At 36.8% G+C, this 25,461-nt stretch overlaps 1 protein-coding gene across 1 annotated transcript in view; it reads left to right on the top strand.

The window, feature by feature from the left end:
• Positions 1 to 25,461, top strand: part of SUPT3H (SPT3 homolog, SAGA and STAGA complex component) — a 397,798-nt gene that overhangs the window by 263,248 nt on the left and 109,089 nt on the right. The window contains exons 5-7 of the mRNA XM_084968281.1: positions 1,841 to 1,927; positions 5,192 to 5,282; positions 10,399 to 10,538. Coding sequence (XP_084824407.1) covers positions 1,841 to 1,927; positions 5,192 to 5,282; positions 10,399 to 10,538 — 318 coding nt within the window. The remainder of the gene's footprint in view (positions 1 to 1,840; positions 1,928 to 5,191; positions 5,283 to 10,398; positions 10,539 to 25,461) is intronic.

Below are 25,461 nucleotides of genomic sequence, written 5' to 3'. Positions count from 1 at the left end.
ATCCCAGATCCTTGCAATAGTTGTGTACTGGTTTTGAAAGGTATTTTAAATGGCTGACTCTTCTGTGTTCTTATTTTCCTTTTTTTTTTCCTTCCTTGCTTGTTGAATGTGTTTGTGAACTGACATTTTGGAGAATGTTACAAGTACAGGTTATTTTATAGAATGTGGATAAACAGGTGGTTAGTTGGGAAAACTATTTAGGGATGTCTGCTTATCCTGATCCTTTCTTACCATGAGCAAAATTACTTGTATCTATATAGTATCTTTGAGTTTTCAAATCATCACCATCCTTCATTGAAGAAAATAAAAAGTTACTTGACAGGGCTCCTCCCAGTTCTGTGTGTGTGTCCAGACCAGTGGATATTGAGCCCATATTCCTCTCCACATTGATTGTGTGTATTTTATACTGTGATAGAAATGTTTTTATTTGAAAAAAACACATGTACACATATTTCCCTGATATCCTTCCAGTTTTTAGAAAAATATATTCACATTTTTTCCTGCTGAAAACTTAGTTTCTTTCTGGGTAGATACATCATCTTTTTAAAAACCTTCCCCCCAAGATTTCTTTTTAAATGGTTCACAGTTAAATTTAAATTTCTATATTTAGGTAGAATTATGTTTATATACCAACCACCAGTATCCAGGAAATTCAGTGGTAAGGCTGACACATAGGGAGTTTATAGTCTATTTTGTAGTCTGTGTATTTAGACAAGGTTTGAAGCTTACTTAGCAAAATCACTTGAACATTCAGAATTTCTTTAGTACAAAATGCACTATTTGATTTCTTATAATTGCTAAGATAACACTCTGTCACTTTTTAAAGATTAGCCCTTAGGAATATGTGTTAGATTTATTCCTTTCAAAGAAGGATGCATTCAGAAATAACCTTTATATGTAAATATTTTTATAATAATGGAATAGAGTTGGTTTGGTGCAGTCACCATGGTTTGATCAAATTTGGAAGAAGTTACAGGCACATTTTTTGCAGTGTTTTCTCCAACATCTTTATTTTTTTCAGCTGGATGTATTTTATGTTGCTTCCAACTAATCAAAATAAGAAACTGATTTTGCCTGTGCCAAAAAATAGAACTATCATTTTTCACATTCTTTTATATTCCAGGTCATTTTCAAGTAAGATTGTGTTTCTAGGACTTCTGAATTCCAGAAAAACTCTTGACTTTGTAGATATAAGGGCCCAGATGAACATTTCATGGGGAATCTAACTTTTCATGCAGTATGTTTTGTGTTGTGCATTCCAGATACAGTTAACTTTTTGTGTGTATGTGATTAGTGTGGAAAGAAATTAATGCAGTCCAGTATTATGATTTATGGACTGAATCCTTTGCCCACTGAAGACTTGCCAAAACTAAAACTATTTTTTTTCCTTTGGATATTAGAAACAGCTACTGTTTTTGTTGATCTTTTAAAGTTCTGAATGGGCCTATTTCAAATCATACCAGCATGGGAGCTCAGATTAATAATATACTTATTCAACCAGTGATACTGAGTGAAACCATTGCTCACATGGATATGAGGATAAAATTTCATAAAATTATTTTCAGGTGCATTAATGCATTTCTGGAAGCTGCACATGATTTTTCTTTGCATGAAAGAAATCAAGGATTTCTGTTTATTGTATCAGTTACAGGTGGGCTTGTAAGTTAATTTAATTGCATTTTTTTATACCTTTAAACATAAGGTATTTTGCTTTTAAAAGCAGCAATGTGATTGCTGGATTATTCCCAAAGGTTTTTAACTCTTAGTATATCTCTCTTAAGACATCACGACTGTGGAATATTTAATTTAGATTATTGAGAAAAATTCCCTTTGTTTTTAGTTACAGCAAGCTGCTGAAGTTTCTCAGCTTCGGGGAGCAAGAGTAATCTCTGCTGAAGATCTTCTGTTTTTGATGCGCAAAGATAAGGTAATATGAAACAATTTCATTGTTAAAAGGGCCATGCTTGGTACTTAATTAACACTTGTATAAGAAAATTATGTATCCTTGTTATATAACTTTCCCATTGGAATCATAACTATGGAACTAATGTTTTAGTCTTAATAATTTGCACTACAAAATCATTTACTACAGAAGAAATTTTTTTTTTTTTAATTTTCACGTGGGCAAGGACACTTTTGTAAAACTGTGCTGACAACTAATTCTCACTTATCCTTACATATCTATTTAGACATTTTTGTTACTGTATAATATTCACTAAACAGTGACTGGGTTGCTTCTGGTAACTAGGATATAACTAAGTGACATATGTATTTTTCTTCTAATTTTATGCAGGATTATAGGCTTTCATAGAGTAGTTTTTTTAACTTGAAATACAGATTTTTTTGTGCCACTGATTAATAGGAAAAAATCAATCAGAATGAATATTCCAATAGCATAAATATACACCACAATGTCTGTTGTTGTTGTTTTTATACTTTAAGACCTACCTGCCTTACTCTCTGAACTCTGCTATTAAAATATTTTAGCTGGTATTTACATGTCTAATTTTGTCATAACTATCTTCCATGAGTAGCTAATCAAAAATATTTTATGACGTTTTCCACGTTTTCAATAAATTTTCATCTGATAGTTACACGTGGAAAAACAAACCAAATGACCACGTGGTAGATGCTGTCCCAAGTGAGCACTCAATGCTTAGTGCCTCATATTCTGTCTTTCATCTCTCCATTGTTTTTCCCTGGACTTTAAGATATACTTAGCCATTCCTCTTCTGCCATATCTGTGTGTTTCTGGCTCTGTTTTTTATCAAAAGGCATCTCATCTGACCTTCTGGATATCCTTGTTAGCATCCTTCATAAACCCAGTTACTTTGTGTCGGTAGGACTGAATATTGACCAGTGATGATGTATTTTCTCTTTATGCAGTGGGACTCGGAGATCTACACACTGCACCTTGACCAGTCTACTGTTCAATTTTTAGTTCATTAGCTCTTATTGAAGAATAGAAAGAATATGAAGAATAGAAAGAGAAAAGAAATGTCTTCACTATCAAGAATTTACAATCTGGATTAGGAAATCTGTACAATTTAGTTGAAGAAGCATTTTAAGACATAGCATTTTAAGGTTGTGTGATTAGATGGAGAGGCTATAGGATTTGTTGAAGTGGAGGTTTCTGCCTGGGGTGAGACTCATGCAGTTATATGTAGAATGGAACTAACCAGGATGCAAGTTCAGGAATTCAAGCACACTATGATTATTAGTATGATGCCTCTGGAAATGGATAGAAAGGAAGCATTCAGAAAATAAAGAGTAAGAATATTCAGAATTCGGTGACTTTACCACACTTGGAAAGAGATAGGCACCATACAGCAGTGGTGCTGTGAGGAGGGAGCCTGAAGGTGCTGTTGGCAAAAGCAGGAACAAGGAGCCAGGATTCTTTATGAAGGCAGCTGAAGAGCAGTGGAGTTAGCATCAATCCGTTACAGAATTTATCCAGGCAGTTTTCCTTTTGCATCGACAAAGTTAAACAGGTCATTCACAAAAAAATAGTCCACGTTGATGTTTTCCCTGCCTTTGGGGGAAGTCAAAATTTCAAATTGTATGGAAACTTCCGGAACATAAACTAATTGTCAGAGCCCTTCTGTTGTCCAGACTCTTCTTTTTTTTTTTTTTTGTCTTTTTTGTCCTTTTTAGGGCCGCACTCGTGGCATATGGAGGTTCCCAGGTTAGGGTTCTAATCAGAGCTGTTGCCGCTGGCCTACACCACAGCCACAGGAACACCAGATCCGAGCTGTGTCTGCGGCCTACACCACAGCTCACGGCAACGCCAGATCCTTAACTCACTGAGCGAGGCCAGGGATCAAACCCGAAACCCCATGGTTTCTAGTTGGATTCATTTCTGCTACACCACGACAGGAACTCCTGTCCAGACTCTGCTTAACCAGAATCTTTTTAGCAACTAAGAACATAGCTAAAACATGATAGTTGCCAGTATTCTCATTTTTCCCCTCAAAATAATAATTTTATTTATATGTTGATGTGTTCCAAACAGAATTTAAAGTAGTTTACATGGGTGTAATACATGACAGAATAGAATCTAAAGTACTAAATGAAGTTAGATCAAAGAGAAAAGAAGGATAGCAAAGACCTATATACAGGTGTCTGTCCCTTCTCTTAATAATTCCGTTATAGTCGAGCAGTAGTCATTGACTGCCTCCTAAGTTTCATATAGTGCATTTGGCAGTTCAGCGATTCTCTCATTTATTCCTCACAATAGTCCTCTAAGGTCAGTACTTTACTTCCTTTGTAAATAAGGAACCTGCGGTTCAAAGGTTAATTTCCCCGTCAGTCCCTGTAGGCTCTAGTTCTAAGACTGTCTTTAACCTGATTTCTCTATATATAAAAAGGAGATAATTGTATTTGTCTGTGTCTCAGGGCTGTTGAAAATATCAAGTAGAATGCGTGTGAAAGAGCGTCGTAAAACGCATTATGTTATTTTTGTCATTAAGACTCTTAAACCTGAAAGTCAGGAACCAGTAATAATCCATTCTAAGTGAAAGCATACAACAGATTACAAAGTATTATCAGTTACTTTAAAAGTTAAGCAATATTATAGTCTTCCAACAACCCTAAATAAACCATCATTAAGACTCAGCTATCATTCATCAGCTTTTAGTTTCATAAACATATGTTTCTCAGATTACAAAATGTTTTCCAGAAATATAAAACATAAACCAACTCTTCTAAATAAAAGATTCTCAGAGAATGAAAAAATAATTTAAAAAAAAAGAGTGCTTGGCTTTTTAAAGGAGTTATTACAGACTCCTTGTCCAGATGTTTATAAATTATTTTAAAAGGTAAATTTGGTCTTGAATGAGTGCACAATTCTTCAAAGTCAGTGTGGTTAGCTTAGTATGGAGAGTGTGATATGTATTACCATCTTCAGAAAGAATATAACCAAAATAATCCCAAAAAACCTCCAAACAATTGTGATTCTGGAGCATCCAGGTACTTGCAAATGGAACATGCTTTTGAAAATGCTTGTGTTGTAGCTTTTATGTTTAATTTGATGACAAAATTTTGTATTTATAGTCTGCCGAGAATTGCTGTATTTTTCCCCAGTGATCCTGGGCTACAAGTTTAATTAAATTTACTTACCATAGTAGTCTTCAGTCAGTAAAATGAATATGTGTGTAAAGTTTCTGACTTACTTATTTCATGTTTTTAATAGAAAAAACTTAGAAGACTGCTGAAATACATGTTTTTCCGAGACTACAAATCAAAGATCGTCAAAGGCATCGATGAGGATGATCTTCTGGAAGGTAACCGAAACAAAGCACCAAGCTGAACCCAGTATGACACATGGATGTCGATGGCATATTTGTATAATGTCAATATAGGTATTCCCATCAGAGTAGAATGTGTATCCTCCTGTTGAATAATGTAGTTTAGAAATTATCCAAATATTTATATAGTTGGCAGGTAAATCTTACGAATTTCCATTTATGTGACTTCAGAGTAATCTGGTATTTTAGTTCTTTCTTTTAATAAAATGACCTATTTCACATCAGAATATCATGAAACTAAGAAAATTGTGTTGATTTAAAACGTAGTTGATTTTAGCAAGCATGATTTTTCTATCATAAATGTAGGAAGTCAGAACTGTTGTATCTTTGCAATTGATATATATTATTTTTTATTAATTTATTATGGAAAGTATCTGATATGTTTTATGCTATAAAGTTACCTTATTTTAGTGTGTTATTTCTGTACTGTTTGAAATCTAACAAAAAGCCTGAAAGTAGAATATTTTCCTTAGCGGATTTTCCAACTCAACTCCACATTTTAGGATATTTAGAGAAAATATTTATGTTGCAAAATCAAATAGTGCTAAGCTGAAAATAGGTAATTACTAAATAGTACTTGGTAATCAAAATAAATATGTTGTGTTTTTAGAAACAACTCATCTATTTTGCATGAATATAGTCACTGCATCGTAGTAGTCTTCTTTGCTGTAGATACATTTTTAAGTAGCTGAACAAACTCTCCTGTATTAAGAAGAATCCCAGAAAACTACTCAAAACCAGCTGAAGAATTAATTACCTTTGAAAGAGAACCAGTTGCTTTCTCTGACCCTCAACAAATCAGCAAATGTAATGTCTGCGCAAAAAAAAAACATTCTGATCAGATGTTTAATCAGTGTTGTCTATTTAATATTCCTGCAGGCCTCATAGAATTTAACTCCTGAAAAATAGTTCTCCAAAGGGATTTAAACGTTCTCTTTTATGAATAGCATAAAGGACACAGACTTGGAGCAAAATAGTCTTAAATTACTATTAACCCAATTTTCTATTTCTCTGTGTCCTTGTGGGTCAGTTTTCTCATTTGTAAATCTGAAGTTATGCTACTTACCATGTAGGGTTCTTATGAGAGTTCAAATCAATGTATGAAAAGCACCTGATACATTTCTGCCACTGGATAAATGACAGCTGTTAATACCGTGCTTTGAATACCAGGAAGCTCCAGGTAGTGAGACTAGTGTTCAGTTTTACTAACACCATCGTATCAGTTTGATGCCCTCACCTTCTTATTTACTTCAAATCTCTCCTCTCTATCCTCTAAATTTTCTAATTTTCTGTGTCTTGTATAAAGTTTTAAAATACAGTTGACCCTTAAACACCACAGGGGTTAGAGGTGCCAAGTGTCTGCACCTCTATAGCTTTACAGCTGGCCGTCCGTACATGTGGTTCCATGTCCCCAGATTCAACCAAACGAGTATGTATATAGAGTCATGTAGTACTGTAGTACGTATTTAGTGAAGAAATCCATGTATAAGTGGATGCATGTGGTTTAAACCTATGTTCTTCAAGGGTCCACTGTACTTGATTTAATTTGTAAGATAAAATATGCTGGTAAAATATATCTAATACTGAGGCGAGACTTCCAGAATGGCTTGTGAGGAGGGTAGTAGACTCTTCCCCACTGAAGCACATTTAACTGGTGAAAATTTCAAAGAATAATAAGATTAAGAATAGTTTAAAATCTCTCAAAATTGTCCTAAGGGCAGATAGCAAATGGAGAAACAGTCAAAAAAGTCTACTAAATCTCATTAAGAGCAGTGAGAGTCTGTTGCATTTGAGCCATAATCCACTCCCATCACCTCTCGCCTTCCCTCCTACCCTGTTGCCGCACACTCTGGACAAGAGTGTCCAAGAACACTGGGCACCTGCCTCTCTGTCTCCCAATCTAGGGGGATGTTTTCACCCCAGGATAGCAGGAAGTCAGCATCTCTCATCTCCTTTGGCTCTCTTTTGCAGAACCTCTATTCCAGGCAAGCACAGCTGAAAGAAGTGGAGCTTCCACTCATCCTCTAGTAATAGGGAAGCTATATCCCAACCATGGCAGACTGAGAATACTGAGCCTGGGTTGCCCCACCCTAGCTTGCTCACAAGAGGTAAAGCTTCACTCTGGAAGGGACAAACCTTCAAAACAAAGGGCTCCCACCCCTGCTCAGATCCCCAATCTTAGGTCCAGGGGAATCTTGCTGGGAGAAGCTGATTGCTCTTCCCAACCCCAGCTCCAGTGCAGTGGTGCAAAGAGTCAGCCCATAAGAGAGAGCCAGGCCTTAATACAGAGCTCTGTAGCTCTCCTTACAGGGACTGACTGTTTGGAAGTTCATGTCTAAAGGTAATTAAAAAACAGTGGAGATCCTGGTGGTGAGCAATTAAAAGGAAGCTGGTCTCTCTATGCTACTAGTAACAAAACCAAAATAGTGCATAAGCTAAAAGTTTAACAAAGAAGGGGTTCCCGTCGTGGCACAGTGGTTAACGAATCTGACTAGGAAACAAGAGGTTGCAGGTTCTGTTCCTGGCCTTGCTCAGTGGGTTAAGGATCCGGCATTGCCGTGAGCTGTGGTGTATGTCGAAGACATGGCTCGGATCCCGAGTTGCTGTGGCTCTGGCGTAGGCCGGTGGCTACAGCTCCAATTAGACCCCTAGCCTGGGAACCTCCATATGCCATGGGAGCGGCCCTAGAAAAGGCAAAAAGACAAAAAAAAAAAAAAAAAAAAAAAAAAAATTTAACGAAGAAAAGAGATAGCTAAGAAGAGTCCTCCTGGGGTCAGAGCAAAACCTAAAGGCTGGCAAATCTTGACTCTGCAGAGTAACCCAAAATTATTTAGATCTGTGGAGAAATTTATGCCCAAACGTATTATCGAAACAATAGAGCAGTCAGCCAGCACTTAGTAGAAGCTAACAGCTGTGTGTGATACGATAGAGTTAGACTAGCCAGATGTTTAATGGAGAGATCAGGTGATTGAGGGACTGTTCACATGTTCAAGGCTGTGCCCCCTGAAGAACAGCATCCAAGGCTGCACACTGTGAGGGGGAATAAGACTTTATTGAACTAATCTAGTCCAGCTAAGTCACTAAACAAATAACCAAAAAGCAACCAATGACAACAAGCCCCAGAATGGAGAGGGAATTATTATCAAGAGTTGCTATAATATATGATGTAAAATGGTCATTTTCAACAATTGCAACAAAATATTAGACATGCAAAGAAACAGGTATGTATGATCCATAAAAAAAGGAAAAATAAGCAGACAACACAAACTGCCTTTGAGGGGGTCCAAGATGCTGGGCTTAGCAAAAACTTCAAGGAGGTATTGTAAATGTGCTCAAAGAACTAAAGGAATCCATGTATAAATAACAAAAGGAAGGTATGATTACAGCATCTCACAAAATAGGGAGTGTCATTTAAGAGACAGAAATTACAGAAACAAGCGGAAATTCTGGAGTTGAAAAGTACAGTGACTGACATGAAAAATTCAGTAGAGTCACCCAGTAGTGGCTTTGAACTGGGAAAAGAAACAATCAGTGAACTTGAAGGCAGTTTATTAAAGATTGTATAATCTAAAGAATAAAGAGAAAAAGAGAAGGAAGAAAAATTAACAGTGCTTTAGAAAAGTATGAGACACCACTAGGCGAGCCAGCATATGCATAATGGACTACGAAGGAAAGGAAATAGAAAAAAGAGCAGAAAAAATACTCAAATAATGATGGAAAATCTTCCCACTTTGATGAAAAATATTAATCTACACGTCCATGCATGTCAGCAAGCTCCAAATAGGATGAACATGTAGAAATCCACACTCAGACACATTCTAATAGAAATACTGCAAGAACTAAGAGAAAATCATGAAAATCACAAAAGAAAATCAGCTCATCACAGGCAGTAGAACCCCAACAATATTAATAGCTGACTTCTCATTAACAATATAGGTCATATAGCAGAGGGATAACATTCAAAGTGCTGAAAAGAAAAACTTTGAACAAATAAGAAACGTATTCAGCAAAACTTTCTTTCAAAAACAAAGGCAAAACAAAGATATTCCCAGATAAACAAAAACTTGGGAAATTACTTGCTAGCAGACCCATATAAAAAAATGCTAAAGGAAGTTCTTCAGGCTGAAAACAAGTTGTATCAGACAATACTTTGAATCCACACACACACACACAGCATCTATAAAGGTAATTATGTAGGTAAATACAAGAGAAAATATAATTACAGTGTATTTTCCATTCTTAATAGATGTGAAAGCAATTCTGTGAAATAATGTATATAATTATAATGTTGAGTCCATAACACATCTACTTCTATATGCTACTGTTCGGGAGAAGAGTAGTATGGTTAATCGAGAGAAGAGTAGTATAGTTAACAGTAGCAACATCAAGTGAGGTGGATGGTAACAAAGCTATGTTGGAGTAAGAAGTTAGAGTTTTTCTTGTCACCCTAAGATGTTTGGGTTGTCTTTATTTGGTATATGATCATGTAATTCATCACATTAAAAAAAAAATCTAGCTTTTTCTCACTCATGTCTTCACACTGATACTTAATTTACCTTCAACTGTATTAATTACCAATTGCAGTATTTCATTCCTTCCTGACCTTTTGCAGTAATTTTCTCAGTGCTATATTTTGCTTCTAAATAATTACGGCAGTTTTATCTCTTATGAGAAAAAGATCTCATCCCCTAGGTTTCAAATATATTGCCATAGTAGTATAAGTAATATTTTCTTCTTTTAATTTCGTGTGTCATTCATGATTTTTTTGTCTTTGCTTTTATTTATTTTCTTACGTAGGCTTGCCTTAGCAGGCTTCTTTTTTCCAAGTCTGAGAGCCCTTCCTTTTTTTTTGTAAGGAATTTTAATCAGTCCATTCACTGTGGTAATTGATCATTTGGTTTTATTCTCAGTCTTATTCATGACATATGATTTAATTCTGCATGACTTACACTTTTTTTGGATTCTTTTAAAGATTATTTTGAGAGCATTCCAATTCTGAATTGTATATGCAGTATTCAATACATAGAATGATTAGGGCTGATATAAGCCTATTTAAGAACGTTTCCTTTTTCCTTCCCTTATCTTTGTGAAGACAAAATGAGTGGCAGCAATAACGCGAACAAAAGACAAAAAATCGCTCAAGACTTTCTCAACTCTATTGACCAAACAGGAGAACTCTTGGCGATGTTTGAAGAGGATGAAATTGATGAAGTTAAACAAGAAAGGATGGAGGTATAGTACATTCTTCCCTTCTTAGAGTAATAGAATAACTATTGCAGGGCATATTCTATTGGGTTCTATTCTTATGTTCTTTCAGTGTTGCCTGAAGTTTCATGGGGGAAGGCAGCTTTGTGCGTTGGAGTAGCCCTGGAAAAGATGTCAAACTCTGCCTTCATGTTGACTTTAGGAAACAACATCAATTTTCCATTCCTTTGTCTCTTCCTTTGGATGAGTAGATTTCTGTAAGCTTCCTTCAGGATCTTATTTTTACTAATACTATTTTATTGCAGAAAAGCTAGTTTATAACTAAATATTTCCTTAATTTTTGTTCCAAACCATCCAGTTATTTTTGTGGGCAAAGGTAGTTGTTACTGCTTTTGTGTTGGCGTATAGTGCAAAGAGCTGTTTTTCAGGCTGTATTTGTAGACCCTGGTTGGACTCATAGCTAAGATAGTATCCTCACTGTAAAACAAAGATAGTGACATGTGTTTGGACTCCCTGGGCATGTTGTAACAATGGATATGAAAATTGTATGCCTTCTGTTTCCCTTCGCTATCTGTTCATAAAATTGTTTCCTTTAATACTTCTGGAAAAAATAACAAGTAATGATTCATTTCATGCGAGTGCCTACCAAAATACAAGACATTATTCTTATCATTCTTGTTCATGTAATACTTTGCCATGTAAAAAAGAAAATCTCCATTTTTTCCCCCTTCTCTTTAAACTGAGCAAGAGCGGTGGTTCCAGAACTCTGAAAGATCATGCTAAGTGCCTACTTTATCATAGTCTCTATGCATGCTAAAAATATAATTACTTCATGTTAAATTTTGGAGGAAGTCCAATAGACATACATGCTTTATAAACTTTAACAACCTTCTTTAAAGAATTAGTATGCTTAGATCATGAACTGTGATCTAAAGGCAGGGTTCTTCTTAGGTATCAATTACCTTAGAAATGTGTGGTTATCTTGGTTTGGGGCAACTGCAAATGGTTTTAGTTCAACTTCGCCTTGGGCCAAAAACATGCTAAGTTGTCCAAAGCAGAAGATAAACATATATTTCTGATGTCATTATGGCCTAAACAGGATATGATTCTTTAGTGGCATGGTTTCAGTTATGAAGCATTACACAGAGAGCAAATATTGTTTGCGCTTTATTTTTTAAAACATTTTTTATATTATACAAATGGGAACTAAGAAAAATTTATTTAGGAAAGACTGTACATAAAACATTAGTAAAATTGAACAAGTAGCTATTCAGTTTTGATGGGAAAAGCTCTGTCAACCAAGCCTATTGCCCCAGAGGGCATTCCACAATCAAGGAGAAGAGAAGAAATGGAGCATGTTGTAACACTAAGCTCGTAATAGCAGGCTACTGTAGGCCCGGAAAAGTGATGAGTCAGTAAGGTACAAGTTCAAGTGAATAAAATGTTTGGAAATGCAGAGAAGAAGCTTTTGAGAGCATATGTGGTTTATATTTCTTTTCCCTGCAGTTATATATTACATAGTGGTACCCAGGATAATAAAATATCAGTAGTTGATAAAAATAGCTACAATGAAAGTCAGCTTCATCTATACAATAAAAATTAGATTGGAAATTTCTCTAAGCTTTCTATCATAACTAAGAATCTCTAACCAGAATAACAAAGAGGAGTTTTGAGATTCCACTCATCCACATAACAGTTTAACTGAATAAAAAAATGCTGAACTTGTAGACATAACTGTAGACAGTAGAAAGTGGAACCGTTAAGAACATAGGCCTTGCCTGCTTCTAATTTGACAGGTTATAGTTTCAAGCGTAAACCACAACTGTGGCTCCATCTGAAACCACTTTGGACTCACAGACTGCAGTCCCGTGCTTTTAACGTGCAGTAGGATAATCAGTCTTGGCATCACTCCGTGATTTAATTTCCCTCTAAGCATCACTTACAGTTGCAGAAGCTTGTTTACTACCTTCTCCCCTCGAATGTATGAAAATGGTATAGACCTACCAACGAAGATTATTGTTGGGTTTTTTTCCCTGTTGTTGTTTTTCTTTTTTTTCTTTTTTCATTTAAATGTAATTTAGAGAGAAAAAAATTTATAGACATAAAAATTCGCTTGGGACCCTGGCTTTTTCTCAAAACACTGAGCAAGTCTATGAAAAGCTGAGTTCTTTCCTGTTGTTTTTAGCTGATTTCTGTGTGTGCCCGGCTTTATATTTTACTCATAATTGACTTCGTTAGGTATATTGTATAATTGGAAATATAAAAAAAGTCTGAACTTTTATATACATTTCTACTTGCTAATCCATCACCATGATAAGTTAACTAACCCTTAACCCCATTTGTTGTTCCCCAGCACCAAAATTGTAACGCTGTGATGTATGCATAGCAGATAGTCTATAATCCATGATCTGAAGATCTTTCTAAATTAACAAATAAAGATTAAATAATGTTCAGGATTGCCTTAGTGTATTTGGGGGCCTGGGAAAGAGAAGCAGGGAAATGGTTAGCACATCATACATGTGAAAACACACAGCTCCCCTCCAACCTTACGCTTCTCCCCACTAAACCCACCCCAGAAGGACCCAGGTGTGTTTTAGTCTTGATCCTGTTTCTTATATTCTAATTTTTTGAGATCTGATCAGCTAAATGTGACTGTGTCCACCAAAGGCCAAAGAAGGGTCACTAAAGCCTGCAGATAGTTCCGTGTTTCCTTAACAGAGGACCTGTGGTCACTCACAGAGGAACCTTGCCTGAGACCCTGCTGCTCTACTGTGAAGGAACCTGAGAAGCTCAAGTGTGTCATTAATCAAGGAGAATATCTGCTCTAATAAACTGCTAGGTCTTGTGAAGGAGACGTAAATAACAAATGCTTAAAAACTGGGGTGGGTGAGCTCTGTGCCTTCTGACCTCTCCTCAAACTGGTAGAAATAAACAGGAGAGCAGAGATGAGCGCTCACCAGAGAGCAGCTCAGGGGACAGAACATCCCCCGTGACTGCGAATCTTACGTTTTCAAGTCAGAGGTCTAACGTTGGAGTCTAAAGAGAAAGCAGGATGGAATACATAAAATTTAAGGCTGGCTGCTTAAAAATTGTTTCATTCACTGAAAGCTGAGTAAGACCCCTGAAGGCCATCTGAATTTAACCTGAAGGGACTCATCAGAGATTTTTAAACACAAAAATTCCTCGTGAATGATCACAGAAATGAGGTATATCATTCACTTATGCCCTAAGTGTAATGAGGCTGTGATCCTTGGGGTACAGTGGTGTAAATTTTTGGAACTAAGTAGACTGAAAAATTCATTGGAGAAGCCAGGGGGTAGATGGCTGTTGAAATTCTCCATCTCCTCCTGTTTATGAAGTGTGATCTTTCTACTCTTCTCCTTATCTATCTGTCATGATTTTTTTAATTATAAAGGAAAGTAAAATACCTTTAAGACTAAGAGTTCAAAAATAATATCTTAGAAGAGTCCCTGGTGGCTCAGCGGGTTAAGGATGCAGCATTGTCACTGCTGAGGCGCAGGTGCCATCCCTGGCTTGGGAACTTCCCCATGCTGCAGATGTGGGGGAAAGAAATTATGTCTTTGAGAAGGTTTATCATAAAATAAAGTAAAAAGGGCTAATCCCAGTCAGATAAATGTTTACAAATACCAAAAAACTGAAAAGGTTGAGTTAAAAACTGAAACCCAGAAAAAAAGTTTAAAATATAGATATTTATGGGATTGGGAAATATAGAATTTATATACCAGAGAGCTGTAGTTTACATACATATATGCATTTATGATCTATCCACACATGCATACATATTTACATACATGTGTATACCATGCCCTCATATGTGTGTGTATCTTCCAAAACCCCTTCCATCCTCCTGGGTAGCTGAGAGGATAACATGCTCTGACTGGCTTAACCCAAGCCACATGTTTCATCCCTAAAGAGGGTGGCAGTTGGTTAGCCTCTGTAAAAGCATGGGTCCCTGAAGATCTGTGAAGAAGGAATGGCCACTGGAAACGCAGCCCCAAAGGTCCATGAGCGTTAGGGCCTCTGCCATGTGTGTGAGAACTGATGACCTTGGCTCTTCTCAGGTCTCTGGGACATTTTTGCTAAGAGACAGTATGAGAAAGAGTATAAATCATTTTCTTTGGATTCAGGCAAACCCTCCATCCACCCTTCCACTCTTTAATTTATTCAGCATTTATTTGAATGCTTCTTCTATGAATCAGTCACTAAACTAGGTCCTGAGATTATGACTATAAAAAAACCAAAATGTGGTTTCTGCCTTCACAATCCTTTAGCACTAAGTGGCAAATCAAACAGTCACCAAGTACCTGGTAGGGAGAATACAGGCTCAGTAAATGGTTGCCATTTAATTATGATCATATTTGGTCTTGAATTTTGAACTTTCTTAGCAGATTATTGGTTGGGTGATGGAGCCATATATGTTCTATTTCACTTGCTATTTTATTTGAAATTTAAATTTAGTTTATTCTGAGGTAAAGCACATTACTACTTCTTCTACTTCTCCTTCTTCTTTCTTCTTTTTTTCTGACCTCGGCATGCAGCAGCTTGATGTGGGATCTCAGTTCCCCAATCAAGGATTGAACCTGGGCCACAGCGGTGAAAGCACCGAATCTTTAACCACTAGGCCATCAGTGAACTCCCCTCACCTTACTTCTTTAGGAAAGTTTTTATGATTAACTTCAGGCAAGACCATTGAATTAGCTTTAATGTGGTTTGCTGCAGAGGGCACAAAATAGAATAATAGAACTAGGGTACATTTTAAAACACGAAATAAGGGGTGTCAGGATTCGTTTCTGAAAGAGAATCATCAGGAGAACACATCAGTATATCTTCATATTCTTTTGAAGGTAACTTTTGTTCAGATAATTTAAAAATACTCTATGAAATCATTCTTCATGGAATATTAATAGAAATCCCCTACCCCACCCCAGAACTTTTGGTGATTTTAGCTACACAGAGTGGAATAAATGTGATTTAGTGTATGTCCTGCTGGCCTGGAAACCGCAGGACAGGTAGTATTAAGTGACTTTAGGAGAACCCAAAGGGAGGTGTAATGTGTAGCTCCAAAACTGACCTCCAGCTCTCCCAGTCTACTTTTTATTCCCCCCCCCCATTATGTAATGGTAGAGACCTGTCTATTCAATGCTATAAAACATCTGGATAAGACATTTTTCAATGAATGATATGAAAAGTAAATTACAGATCTTATAAAAATAGAACATGCCCTGACTTACCCTGGTCCTTATCATTCTGTAGCTTCATACATCAGATTTCACAGGTGGTTCTGGAGGGATATTTTTAGATTCAACCATGTGAGCTGTGGACTCTTCACCATGTGAACTGAGGGTGCAGTCAGATTCTGCTTTGCTTAGAGCCTCCTACATAGTGGGTGTGAAGCTAGGTGGTTGAGTGGTGGTGTTTTAGTCATTCTCTAACATAAGGATGTATAATCTCTTGGGTTTTGCTTTGCTATCAAAAACTTTTAAAGCAAGATTGATCAAATAACTACTATCTTTACGACCAAAAATTTAGTATCACTCCCATCTTGTCTTCCACCCTCAGGCCCGTTTAGGGTTTTTTTGCAATTGATTGTCTGGGTGATACTGTAAAGATTCTTCTTCCTACCCTTTCCTTAATTTTGCTCCTTAGTCTATTGAGGAGCAAAATACACGGTGACAGCACTGAAACAGTACTCATAGTGGTCATCTTTCCCTTAATCCAAATTAGGGCTTCATGGTCTGATGTCCCAAAGTATCTTTTGTTGTGGAGACAAATATTTTAAATCAGGCCTTAGTAGTAAAATATAGAAACAGTGATTACTATTCACTTCCACCTTCCCCACCAAGAAATTTCAGCTTCAGGAAAGCAGAGGATCATTTCACGGGTGAAGATACACACCACCAGTCCTGCACATTGAATTTCCATGTCTCCGGTGGTGATGGGCAGGGACAGGCCTTGCCGGGCTCGTTGTTCCATCTTGTGCCAGTGCATATACCCCCACACATCTGATTAAACTGGCCAGTTAAGGTTTTTTATAGAATCAATCAATATTTTCTTTCTCAAATAATTTCACTTTGTCCTTCTGAAAGTGAAATCCTTCACTTTTAGAAGATACAGTTCAAGGGCTTTCTTAGAGATCAGCCCACCAGCTTGTTTATAAAACACCTTGGCAGAGAAGAGTTTTAAAATATCATCGAATTTAAGAACACCACAGGATTTACCACTAATTTACATTTAATGTTTATAGTTCTCAAATTGTGGTTGTTATCCCACCCCAAATATTTTTGTCCCGAATATTTTGTAGATTATGTTTCCCTATTCTTTCTCCTTCACCCACATTCCCCACAGTAGGTGGGCAGATTGTTGTTACATAGTCTGGCTTTTATTTATCTTTATTGGTTTAATCTCAACAAGTTGGTCCTTTTAAATATCAAAATAAATCTATTCTGTGGAAAGAGTTTTGCCTTTTAAATGCTATCATTTATTTAGTGGAATGAACAGATCATTGATTATTTGATATAGATAATTTCCCTCTATTCCTTTATTTGCAGCCATGCTAAGCAGCTGCCTGTAGTTCAGTTCTTATTGTTACCACCACTTCGTGGTAAATGATGCACATCAAGCTGTTTAATACAATTAAAACTATTGGATCTCTCATTTAGAAATGGGACTTCTGGATTAAGCTGTAAATATTTAGTGATCAATGTAATCTGTTGCATGTGGATGCCTGTTGGGAACTTGCCTTTTCATAAGCGTTGGCCCAAAAGACAGATCAGATCCTGCAAGGCTTCTGCTTTTCATAACTCTCCATTTCCTACTGAAGAATCTAAACCCCTTAGCGTGTTATTAATGCATCTTTTATAATCTGATCCCAACAAGCTTTTTCATCTTTATCTTCTACCTTTTCTGCTCCCCGTCTTTTCCCGTATTTCCTCCCAAATCGTGCATGTCCATACACACACACACACAGAGCACCGAACCATACCACACTACACCATACCACATCATAAAATGTATAAAGAACCTCTTTGGACTTATAGTTCCCTAAATAGGCATTCAACTTCTCTTCCCTTCCCCTGAGCTTTCTTCATGTGGCAGCATCTACTTCTGATATTTTAGTATGTGATAGAGTATAACTCACTGTGTTTGCTTAGTTTGACTTACGTGTTCCTTAAGAGCATGGCCTTATGTACCTTCATATCTTCTGTACCCAGCACAGTACCTTGAACATTATAAACTTTCGTTAAATATTTGTCCAAATGAGGTGAATAAAATAGGTGATACATGCAGATATTATTCATCTATCACTTTAGTTGATCTGAAATGTTTTTCTCTTTTGCTTAAAGAAGGCCGTTTCCAGGTGTATAATAAAATCAGTCATTTCTTCTGACACGGAGGATTGCAAAAAAAAGCTATATATACCTTTATGAAATGCTTGTATCAGGAGTTCTTCAACAAATTTTTATAGGTGCTTTCCAGTTGGTAATGGTTTTCATTGCTTGAATAACTTCCTGTTCAAATTAGAGTAGTGGCTTTTCCACAGTTCTAGCTATAGAAGTTCTCTTGACCACACTGTTTCAGTATTGACCTGTAACGTTCCAAATCTGTCTACAGGCTGATACTGAGCATCCATTCTAATTTCAGTTAGCAGATTTTTTTTTTTTCAAATGGACTGATACCATCTGTGACTACTGGTTCATTCTCTCTAGTTGCCAATTCAGAAAATTCAGCAATAAATGTTATGTACCTTTCCTCGTGTATTTGCTATTTTAGGGTTTTATAAGTTAGCAGCTTCAAATAGTAGCATAGACTTATTCACTTCTCTGATGCATTAAATACCTCTTCTGGACAATTCTTTTGGTTATAGGCTGATTTCTTCTTAGAAAATAATTTGAATTTGCAGGTGCCTTAAGTTACTGTTGAGTTTTTTGTGGCATGGAAATTTTGCATCTCCATTCTGCTTCATACAATAGTTTATTATTTCATTCAGTCCTTCTAACACTAAAGAACAATTTACCAACAAATCACCAGACTTAAAGGGGGTTACTTTTGCATTTATCTGCCTCATGTACTATATTGATGGACTGTGGGCTTGAGTTAGTGTTCAGTTCTAATTAATGTTACATTCAGCATTATTACCATAACTACTATGGATCTTAAATTCAGTTACCAAGGGTTGTGTTTGGCCCTACTCCCACAGTTACTATCATAGACACGTAATGAACTTTTTAAACTGTGGTATTTAATTTTAAAGTTTCAAAGTATTAACAATTTGAGCATTTAATCTTATGCTTTTAAAATGTTTTTTAAATCTTATTTTTGGATACCCTTACTTTTAAAAGTCCTTGAAGAAAGGACATTTCTTGTAGTTGTTCTTTACTCTAAAGTAGAATACAGTCATTAATAATGGGTTTATTAACCTGCTGTCAAATATGGAGAAGATATGAGTACCAAAGTGTACCTTTGGGGAGTTCCCACTGAGGCTCAGCAGTAATGAACCTGACTAGTATCTGCGAGGATGCAGATTTGATCCCTGGCCTTGCTCAGTGGATTAAGGATCCTGCATTGCAGTGAGCTGCAGTATAAGTTATAGACATGGCTTGGGTCTGGTGTTGCTGTGGCTGTGGCGTAGGCCAGCAGCTGCAGCTCCGAATCGACCCCTAGCCTGTGTACTTCCATGTGCCATGGGTGCAGCCCTAAAAAGACAGGGAAAAAAAAAAAAAAAAAAAAAAAAGAAGTGTACCTTTGGGAAGACATGCTACAGAAGTATTCAAAATTGCTGAGGTAATTGTTTTAATTTGGGGGGAAAAATCCTTATTATATGAAAGGTCTAACAGAGCTTTTAAATAATTTAAAATTAGACTTTATTTACCAAAATTCAGTGCACACACAAATATCTCAAAATGCTACAGTATCCCTTTATTATATCTGTAGAAGTTATCCAAGGGGGAGAGACTGAAAGGGGAGTGAGAAGAGAGGGAGGAAAGGAGGTGGAGAGAGAGAAGGAAAGAGGAAGAAAGAATTGAGAACTCTTTCCCTTAAACAGGAGCTCTGTGTAAAATTCCTATTATCCATCTAGGGAAGATATTTGAATCTTGGGAGACTTGTTCTTTGGGGCCCTACATTGAGTTCATTATAATCAGTATAATAAAATAGCCTAATATAAGACAGTTATCATGCTTTGTTTTAAAAAAAAAGCCTTCAACTGAACATTTTGGAAATTTCCCCCATCATCTTAAGCAGTTCTTATTGATAACCCATCATATGGTTTTATGGTAGAAAATGCACATTATTTATACAGTTAAATATTCCTTAAACTTTTCCTGTAAATCATAGAGACTCATCAAGGTTTACTTTGTCATTTATTGTAACCAAAGAGTGATGATCTTGGTGGCCTGTGTATTATTTCTATGGGATGTCGATTGTCTCAAACACATCAGCGCTTCTAAAAAATTCTTCTACTACTGCCTCTTGGTATTATTTTAAATCATGCCATCCACTTAAATACTTTCATATATAATAATCGTAGGCCAGCTGGTTATATTCAGGAATCATTCAAAGAATTGTGGGTTCTCTGAGGCAAGACCATTTATAAATAACTTTTAATACATTTCAATAATTTTGAACCTCACCTCTCAATCTACCTCCTTCCTTCCCAGAAGCCAAACCAAAAGTTGAGGGTGGGCGAGAACACGTTATTTAGGCTAGGAAATGTATTAGTATCAAGGATTACTCAGTGTTTCCTTCGTGTAGAGAAATAGACTATCTCATAGATTAGTGGGATGGTAAGTCAATACAGCTTTCTGGAGAGAGGTGTGGCGATATCTGTCAAAGGCATTAAAAAAAGGAAGCCTATGTGCCTTTTGGTCCAAAAGTTGCCTTTCTAGGTACCATCCTAACGATAGAATTGAATGAAGACGTTTTTGAAAAATCAAATTTGTTCCTTGTTTTTTATAGCAAAATTTGTGTTTAACAACAGAAATATTAAAGTTGTAAAGTTTCTTCCTAGCATGGCTTTTGCTACAGTCTGTAGGCTTTTAAAAATATGTAATACTTCTATGATTTAAATATTATTTTGTAAATATTCTTTAATTGCACTATTGAATTGCCCTTTGGCCTAATTTATGTAGGAGAGTAGTTAAAATATAGGGGTATATATTTTCCAGGCTGGATGTTTTATCTGTTTCAGCCTCTCTGTTGGGTGTTTCAGCTGCTTTATTGCATAGCAGTCAGATTATTGGCTATATTATTTTTAGTGTTAGGACTACATTAGAATTTACTTGGTATCCTTGTGTGGTGACTTTTTGTAAATGACTCATGGACAGGGTAAGGGAGATTTTTGTGTGTTTATCAGATCATCATTATTAATAGTATTCCCTTCCTTTTCATCATCATCTTTCTTAAAAGTAAGTCTTTTACTGCTGTGATGTTTCTGTACATATCTCCTGTAATGTCCAAACATTTCTTCTGTATGTAGCCCAGTTCTCTTTCATTAGGAGGAAGAAATTCTGAGCTTTTCTTCATTAAGATCCTTCCTCAGCAGAAACTGGTTCTCTTGTTCTAACAAGTCCCTTGGCTTGTTCTAGCTTCGTCTGTCTTCACTGTTAGTCTTTCTGAGCCACCTGGTTTGGGTGTAATGTCATTAACAATGTAGGTATAGTGGAATTTTGTGTTTTGCCCCAAATCTTAACATTTTTTTCCCTTAATTTCTTTCAGTCAATGACATTATCCTATTTACCTTTCTTTGCATAACAGATAGGTTTTTAATCTTACTTTATTCTCCTACTTTTTTTTTTTTAACTTTCTTGCCCATTTTCTTCCATTGTTTTTTATTTGTAATTTCTTAGTTCACTCATACTTACATCTTTCCGAGGTTATTTTTCAGTTCTGAGGAGTCATAAATGCACATGTCTCAATACATCATCCTTAAAAATGAATTCATTTTTAAATTGTAGTTCTTAGGCCAGCTGTTGTACTAAATCCTAGGGATAGAGAATAGTATTTGCAATACAGTTGTTTCTTTGACAGAACCGTAATATACCAGAGAAGGAGACAGCGCAGGCATAATAAGGGGGTCCTGTGTGGACTCAGTATGTACCAGACTCTGCTCTAAACCCTAACGTGGGCGTCAGCTCCCGTCACTGTCTCCCCATGTTATTATCCCCCCTTTGCTGAGGAGGACCCTGAAGCACAGGGACTAGGACTTGCCTAGAGCCACAGTTACAAAACAGAAGGAACAGAAGGGCCAGGAATGGAAACTCACGAGCGCGTGTGCAGCATCCAGAAAAGGAGGATAGCAGGAAGGCGTCATATTTCTTCCAACCTAGAAAAATTTATCTGAAAGAAATTCCTTGGGGTTTATTGTATATAGTTACTAGCCTCCCTAAATTTCAAGGCAAAGAAAGGTATTGTGCTTTTCTTTGGCCACTTCGGGTCTTGTCTGAACAGAGTCATACATCTTAAAAGAGGACAAATTTCTCATATTTGTTTTACAAATGTGAGGCCTCACTATCTGAAAGCCACAATTTGCAAAACCATAGTTGATAAGAGATTATTGTTTCTGCTTTCAAAAATTTTAAAAGCACATGCAGGGCCAAGGGCACTCGGTTATTTCCATATTAATGTGAATCACATTGCTTCTCTCTTAATCATTAGCCGAAGGGGACTTACTTTAAAGACTTTTGGTCAGCAAGCAGTAGAGGTAAAGTTGTTTTTAGAGAAACCTAAAGAATAGGGAACATTAAGTGATGTGTTATATTCTGTTTGTAGGAAAGAGAAAATTCAAGAGAGATACGCTAGAAGGTGAGATTTCAGAAATTAAAGGAGAAGGTGTCAACTTTGTCTCTATAATTTTGCATAATTCTAGATGTGGACAAAATTCTCTTAATTATTATTCTTATGATCACTAGGTAAACCGGCTGTAGTCCAGATGCATATGGGTTAAAGAGGTTTTTGTAAGATTACTTTGGAACCTATCTACCATTTAAGACAATATTTCTGTGAGAAGATACGGTCTGAATTTAAAACAAACTTTTAGGATACAGTGTATTTATAAGTTGGAGGATTTTGTGTGTTAGTTTTAACAGTGAATTTCTGTGTGTTTACACATGTTCAGTACAACAGCACCTGTTTATCATCTCTGGAAACTTTTATCCAGCTTGTTTTCTCTGGAAACAGAAAACTGGTATTAGAAACCAGTAAAAAAAAAAAAAAAAAAAAAAAAAAAATTGGTGGAGTTCCCATCGTGGTGCAGTGGTTAATGAATCTGACTAGGAACCATGAGGTTGCGGGTTCGATCCCTGGCCTTGCTCAGTGGGTTAAGGATCCGGCGTTGCTGTGAGCTGTGGTCACAGATGTGGCTAGGATCCCGCGTTGCTGTGGCTCTGGTGTAGCTCTGGTGTAGGCCGGTGGCTACAGTTCCAGTTAGACCCCCTAGCCTGGGAACCTCCATATGCCACGAGAACGGCCCAGAAAATGGCAAAAAGACAAAAAAAAAAAAAAAAATTGATACTTCCCCCTGATTTATTGGAAGGTTATTTAGGATGGTCATATTTCCTACTGGGTAAAGGACTTCGTGATGGCCTTTAGGTCTTTATATAATTTATGTCCAAGCTACTGGCGATGTCCTGATGGTTACCTAAAGATGCATGTTACTTCAGTGTGCTCTTCATATTAACTGAAAGAAGTGTTGGTTACACATAGGAACGACGTCAATTTTTTTTTTCAGGATGATAGCACAAAGTTGTCATGGGAGTTATGCTTCAATAAGAGTCACCACTATTCTTTCTGTGATTAGCATACAGACTGAACAAAGATCATGGATGGAAGTAGAGACTAGGGCTGACAAGCTAAATTTATAAATTCACCCATCATCAATTTGATATCTTGTTTAGAAAAATAAATAAACTCTACATATAGACGAATTTCTTGTGTAAGGATCCGTATCTTCTCAGCAACCGAAGGATGGAAATATTCCCAGGCTTTAGGAACCGCAACTCAGGCGCAAATCTCAGTACTTTGTTCCCTGTTTCTGATCTCTTGCTTCTCTCTCTCTGCATAAGCTTACTTTTTCTTTTCCTATTGAATGACCTTTTTTACTTGGTGGATAACATTTTGCCAGCAGGTGCTCCCAAATTAGCTTCCTCACCCAGAGAGAGAGGTAGACCCAGCCCTCTGGAATAACAGTCTCGAATCTCAGGAAATGGCCTCTAATTGACCCGGCTTGTGTTGGGTATCCAAGTTGGGACCTGACAGCCTGGCCTGGAGAAGGATCCTGTGTAACCACTCTACTGGGAAGGCTCGTAGGTTGCAATGGAGGCAGCCGGTGCAGGCAGCCAGTGCCTTAACTGCTTATTGCACCAGACCATCCCTCCCTTCCTCCCTTGCTTATACCATGTCCACATATACGCTGGAGTGGATCTGGAGACTCTCACTGCTTTAGCTCTAAAGTGATTATCATAATCTTAATCTAAATCTAATTTCCTTTTAAATGCTGCAGGGGATACTGTTCAGTTATCTTAGACTTAAAAGAAAATGGCTAATGAAAGAGTAAATAGAAAAATCTCACCAAAGTTCATGGAACAACAAAGAAAGTTAAAATGTTCTTCAGTCAGGCTTTTTCTCTTAAAAACTATCCTCACTTAAAACTGTAAAACGTTTTAACAAAAACATTTCTTCAAATACGTTCTTTTAAATACTATATTACTTAAGCAAATATTTTAAAACTATATTAGTTTCTCTGAATACTTGACTTGAATTTAATTCTGCCTCTCTGCCAAATATGTTGAAACTCCAAATCCATTTTCATTTGCCAGGTTAAATGTTTGTTTTCCCACATAATATGCTCTTTAAAGTGTCATAGGCATACCAAATCTGATTTCTTTTTAATAAGGACTGGGTAGGAATTTTTTTTTCTTTCTTCAGTTAATGGTAAAGGATATGCTTCTCTTACAGAATATTCAGAAGTATAGTCACGTTCCCTACCTAGAGATATCAGCTTCCTTTGTTAGCTGCTGGAAAATAGACATTCACTTTCTTATAGGAAGTTTAAAATGTGTCCATTAAGTTTGCCTCCATTTCGAAACCTCACTGTGATTTCCTTGCAATCAAAGGACTGAAGACTTTTCTTGTATTGTAGAATGTCTGGTTTCATCTGACAAGTGACTACTACAAAGAAATGACTGTGTTAGGCTACAGCCATTTAGAAATAACAGATCTTACTTGATTACAAATGTCTCTTTCCTTCTGCTCATCTATGTTTATGTGATCAAACATCCACTTGAAAATTTTGTTCTCATTTTCTTTTTTCTTTTTTTGGTCTTTTTGTTTTTTCTAGAGCCGTCCCTGCAGCATGTGGAGGTTCCCAAGCTAGGGGTCCAATCAGAGCTGCAGCCACCGGTCTACACCAGGGCCCCAGCAACACGGGATCCGAGCCATGTCTGCGGCCTACACCACAGCTCACGGCACCACCGGATCCTTAACCCACTGGGCAAGGCCAGGGATCGAACCCTTAACCTCACAGTTCCTAGTTGGATTTGTTAACCACTGAGTCATGACGGGAACTCCATGTTCTCATTTTCAAAGAACATTTACATGTCTTTGAGTATCACAGTCTCTTAGACTTCTCTAAAAAAATCTAATAGCTTTCAACATGTATCTTTTTAAAGAAAGAAAGAAAGAAAGAAAGATGTGCTATTCAGCCTCCATATGAATTGCATGGTGGTTTGTACTTTTTGCAAGGTTCATTGGTACATCCTAGGTTTCTTGTATTGGACCTAATTCATTACAGTAAGAAGCATCTTGAGGGGAAAGTGTTTGAAGCCACAGTGGTAGTGATCTTCCTTTTCTTTAACTTCCCCCAAAAATGTACCTGGAATTCTTTCTGCTTTCTCCATCTGTAATGAAGGTACAGCCTCTTATGCATGTCAGTCTC

The sequence above is a fragment of the Sus scrofa genome, chromosome 7 (assembly GCF_054392235.1).
Source record: "Sus scrofa isolate SSC_HxYL_T2T_F1_AM1 chromosome 7, Sscrofa_HxYL_maternal_Yorkshire_Landrace_v2.0, whole genome shotgun sequence".
Lineage (NCBI taxonomy): Eukaryota > Metazoa > Chordata > Mammalia > Artiodactyla > Suidae > Sus > Sus scrofa.
This window is presented reverse-complemented; position numbering and strand designations above follow the sequence as displayed.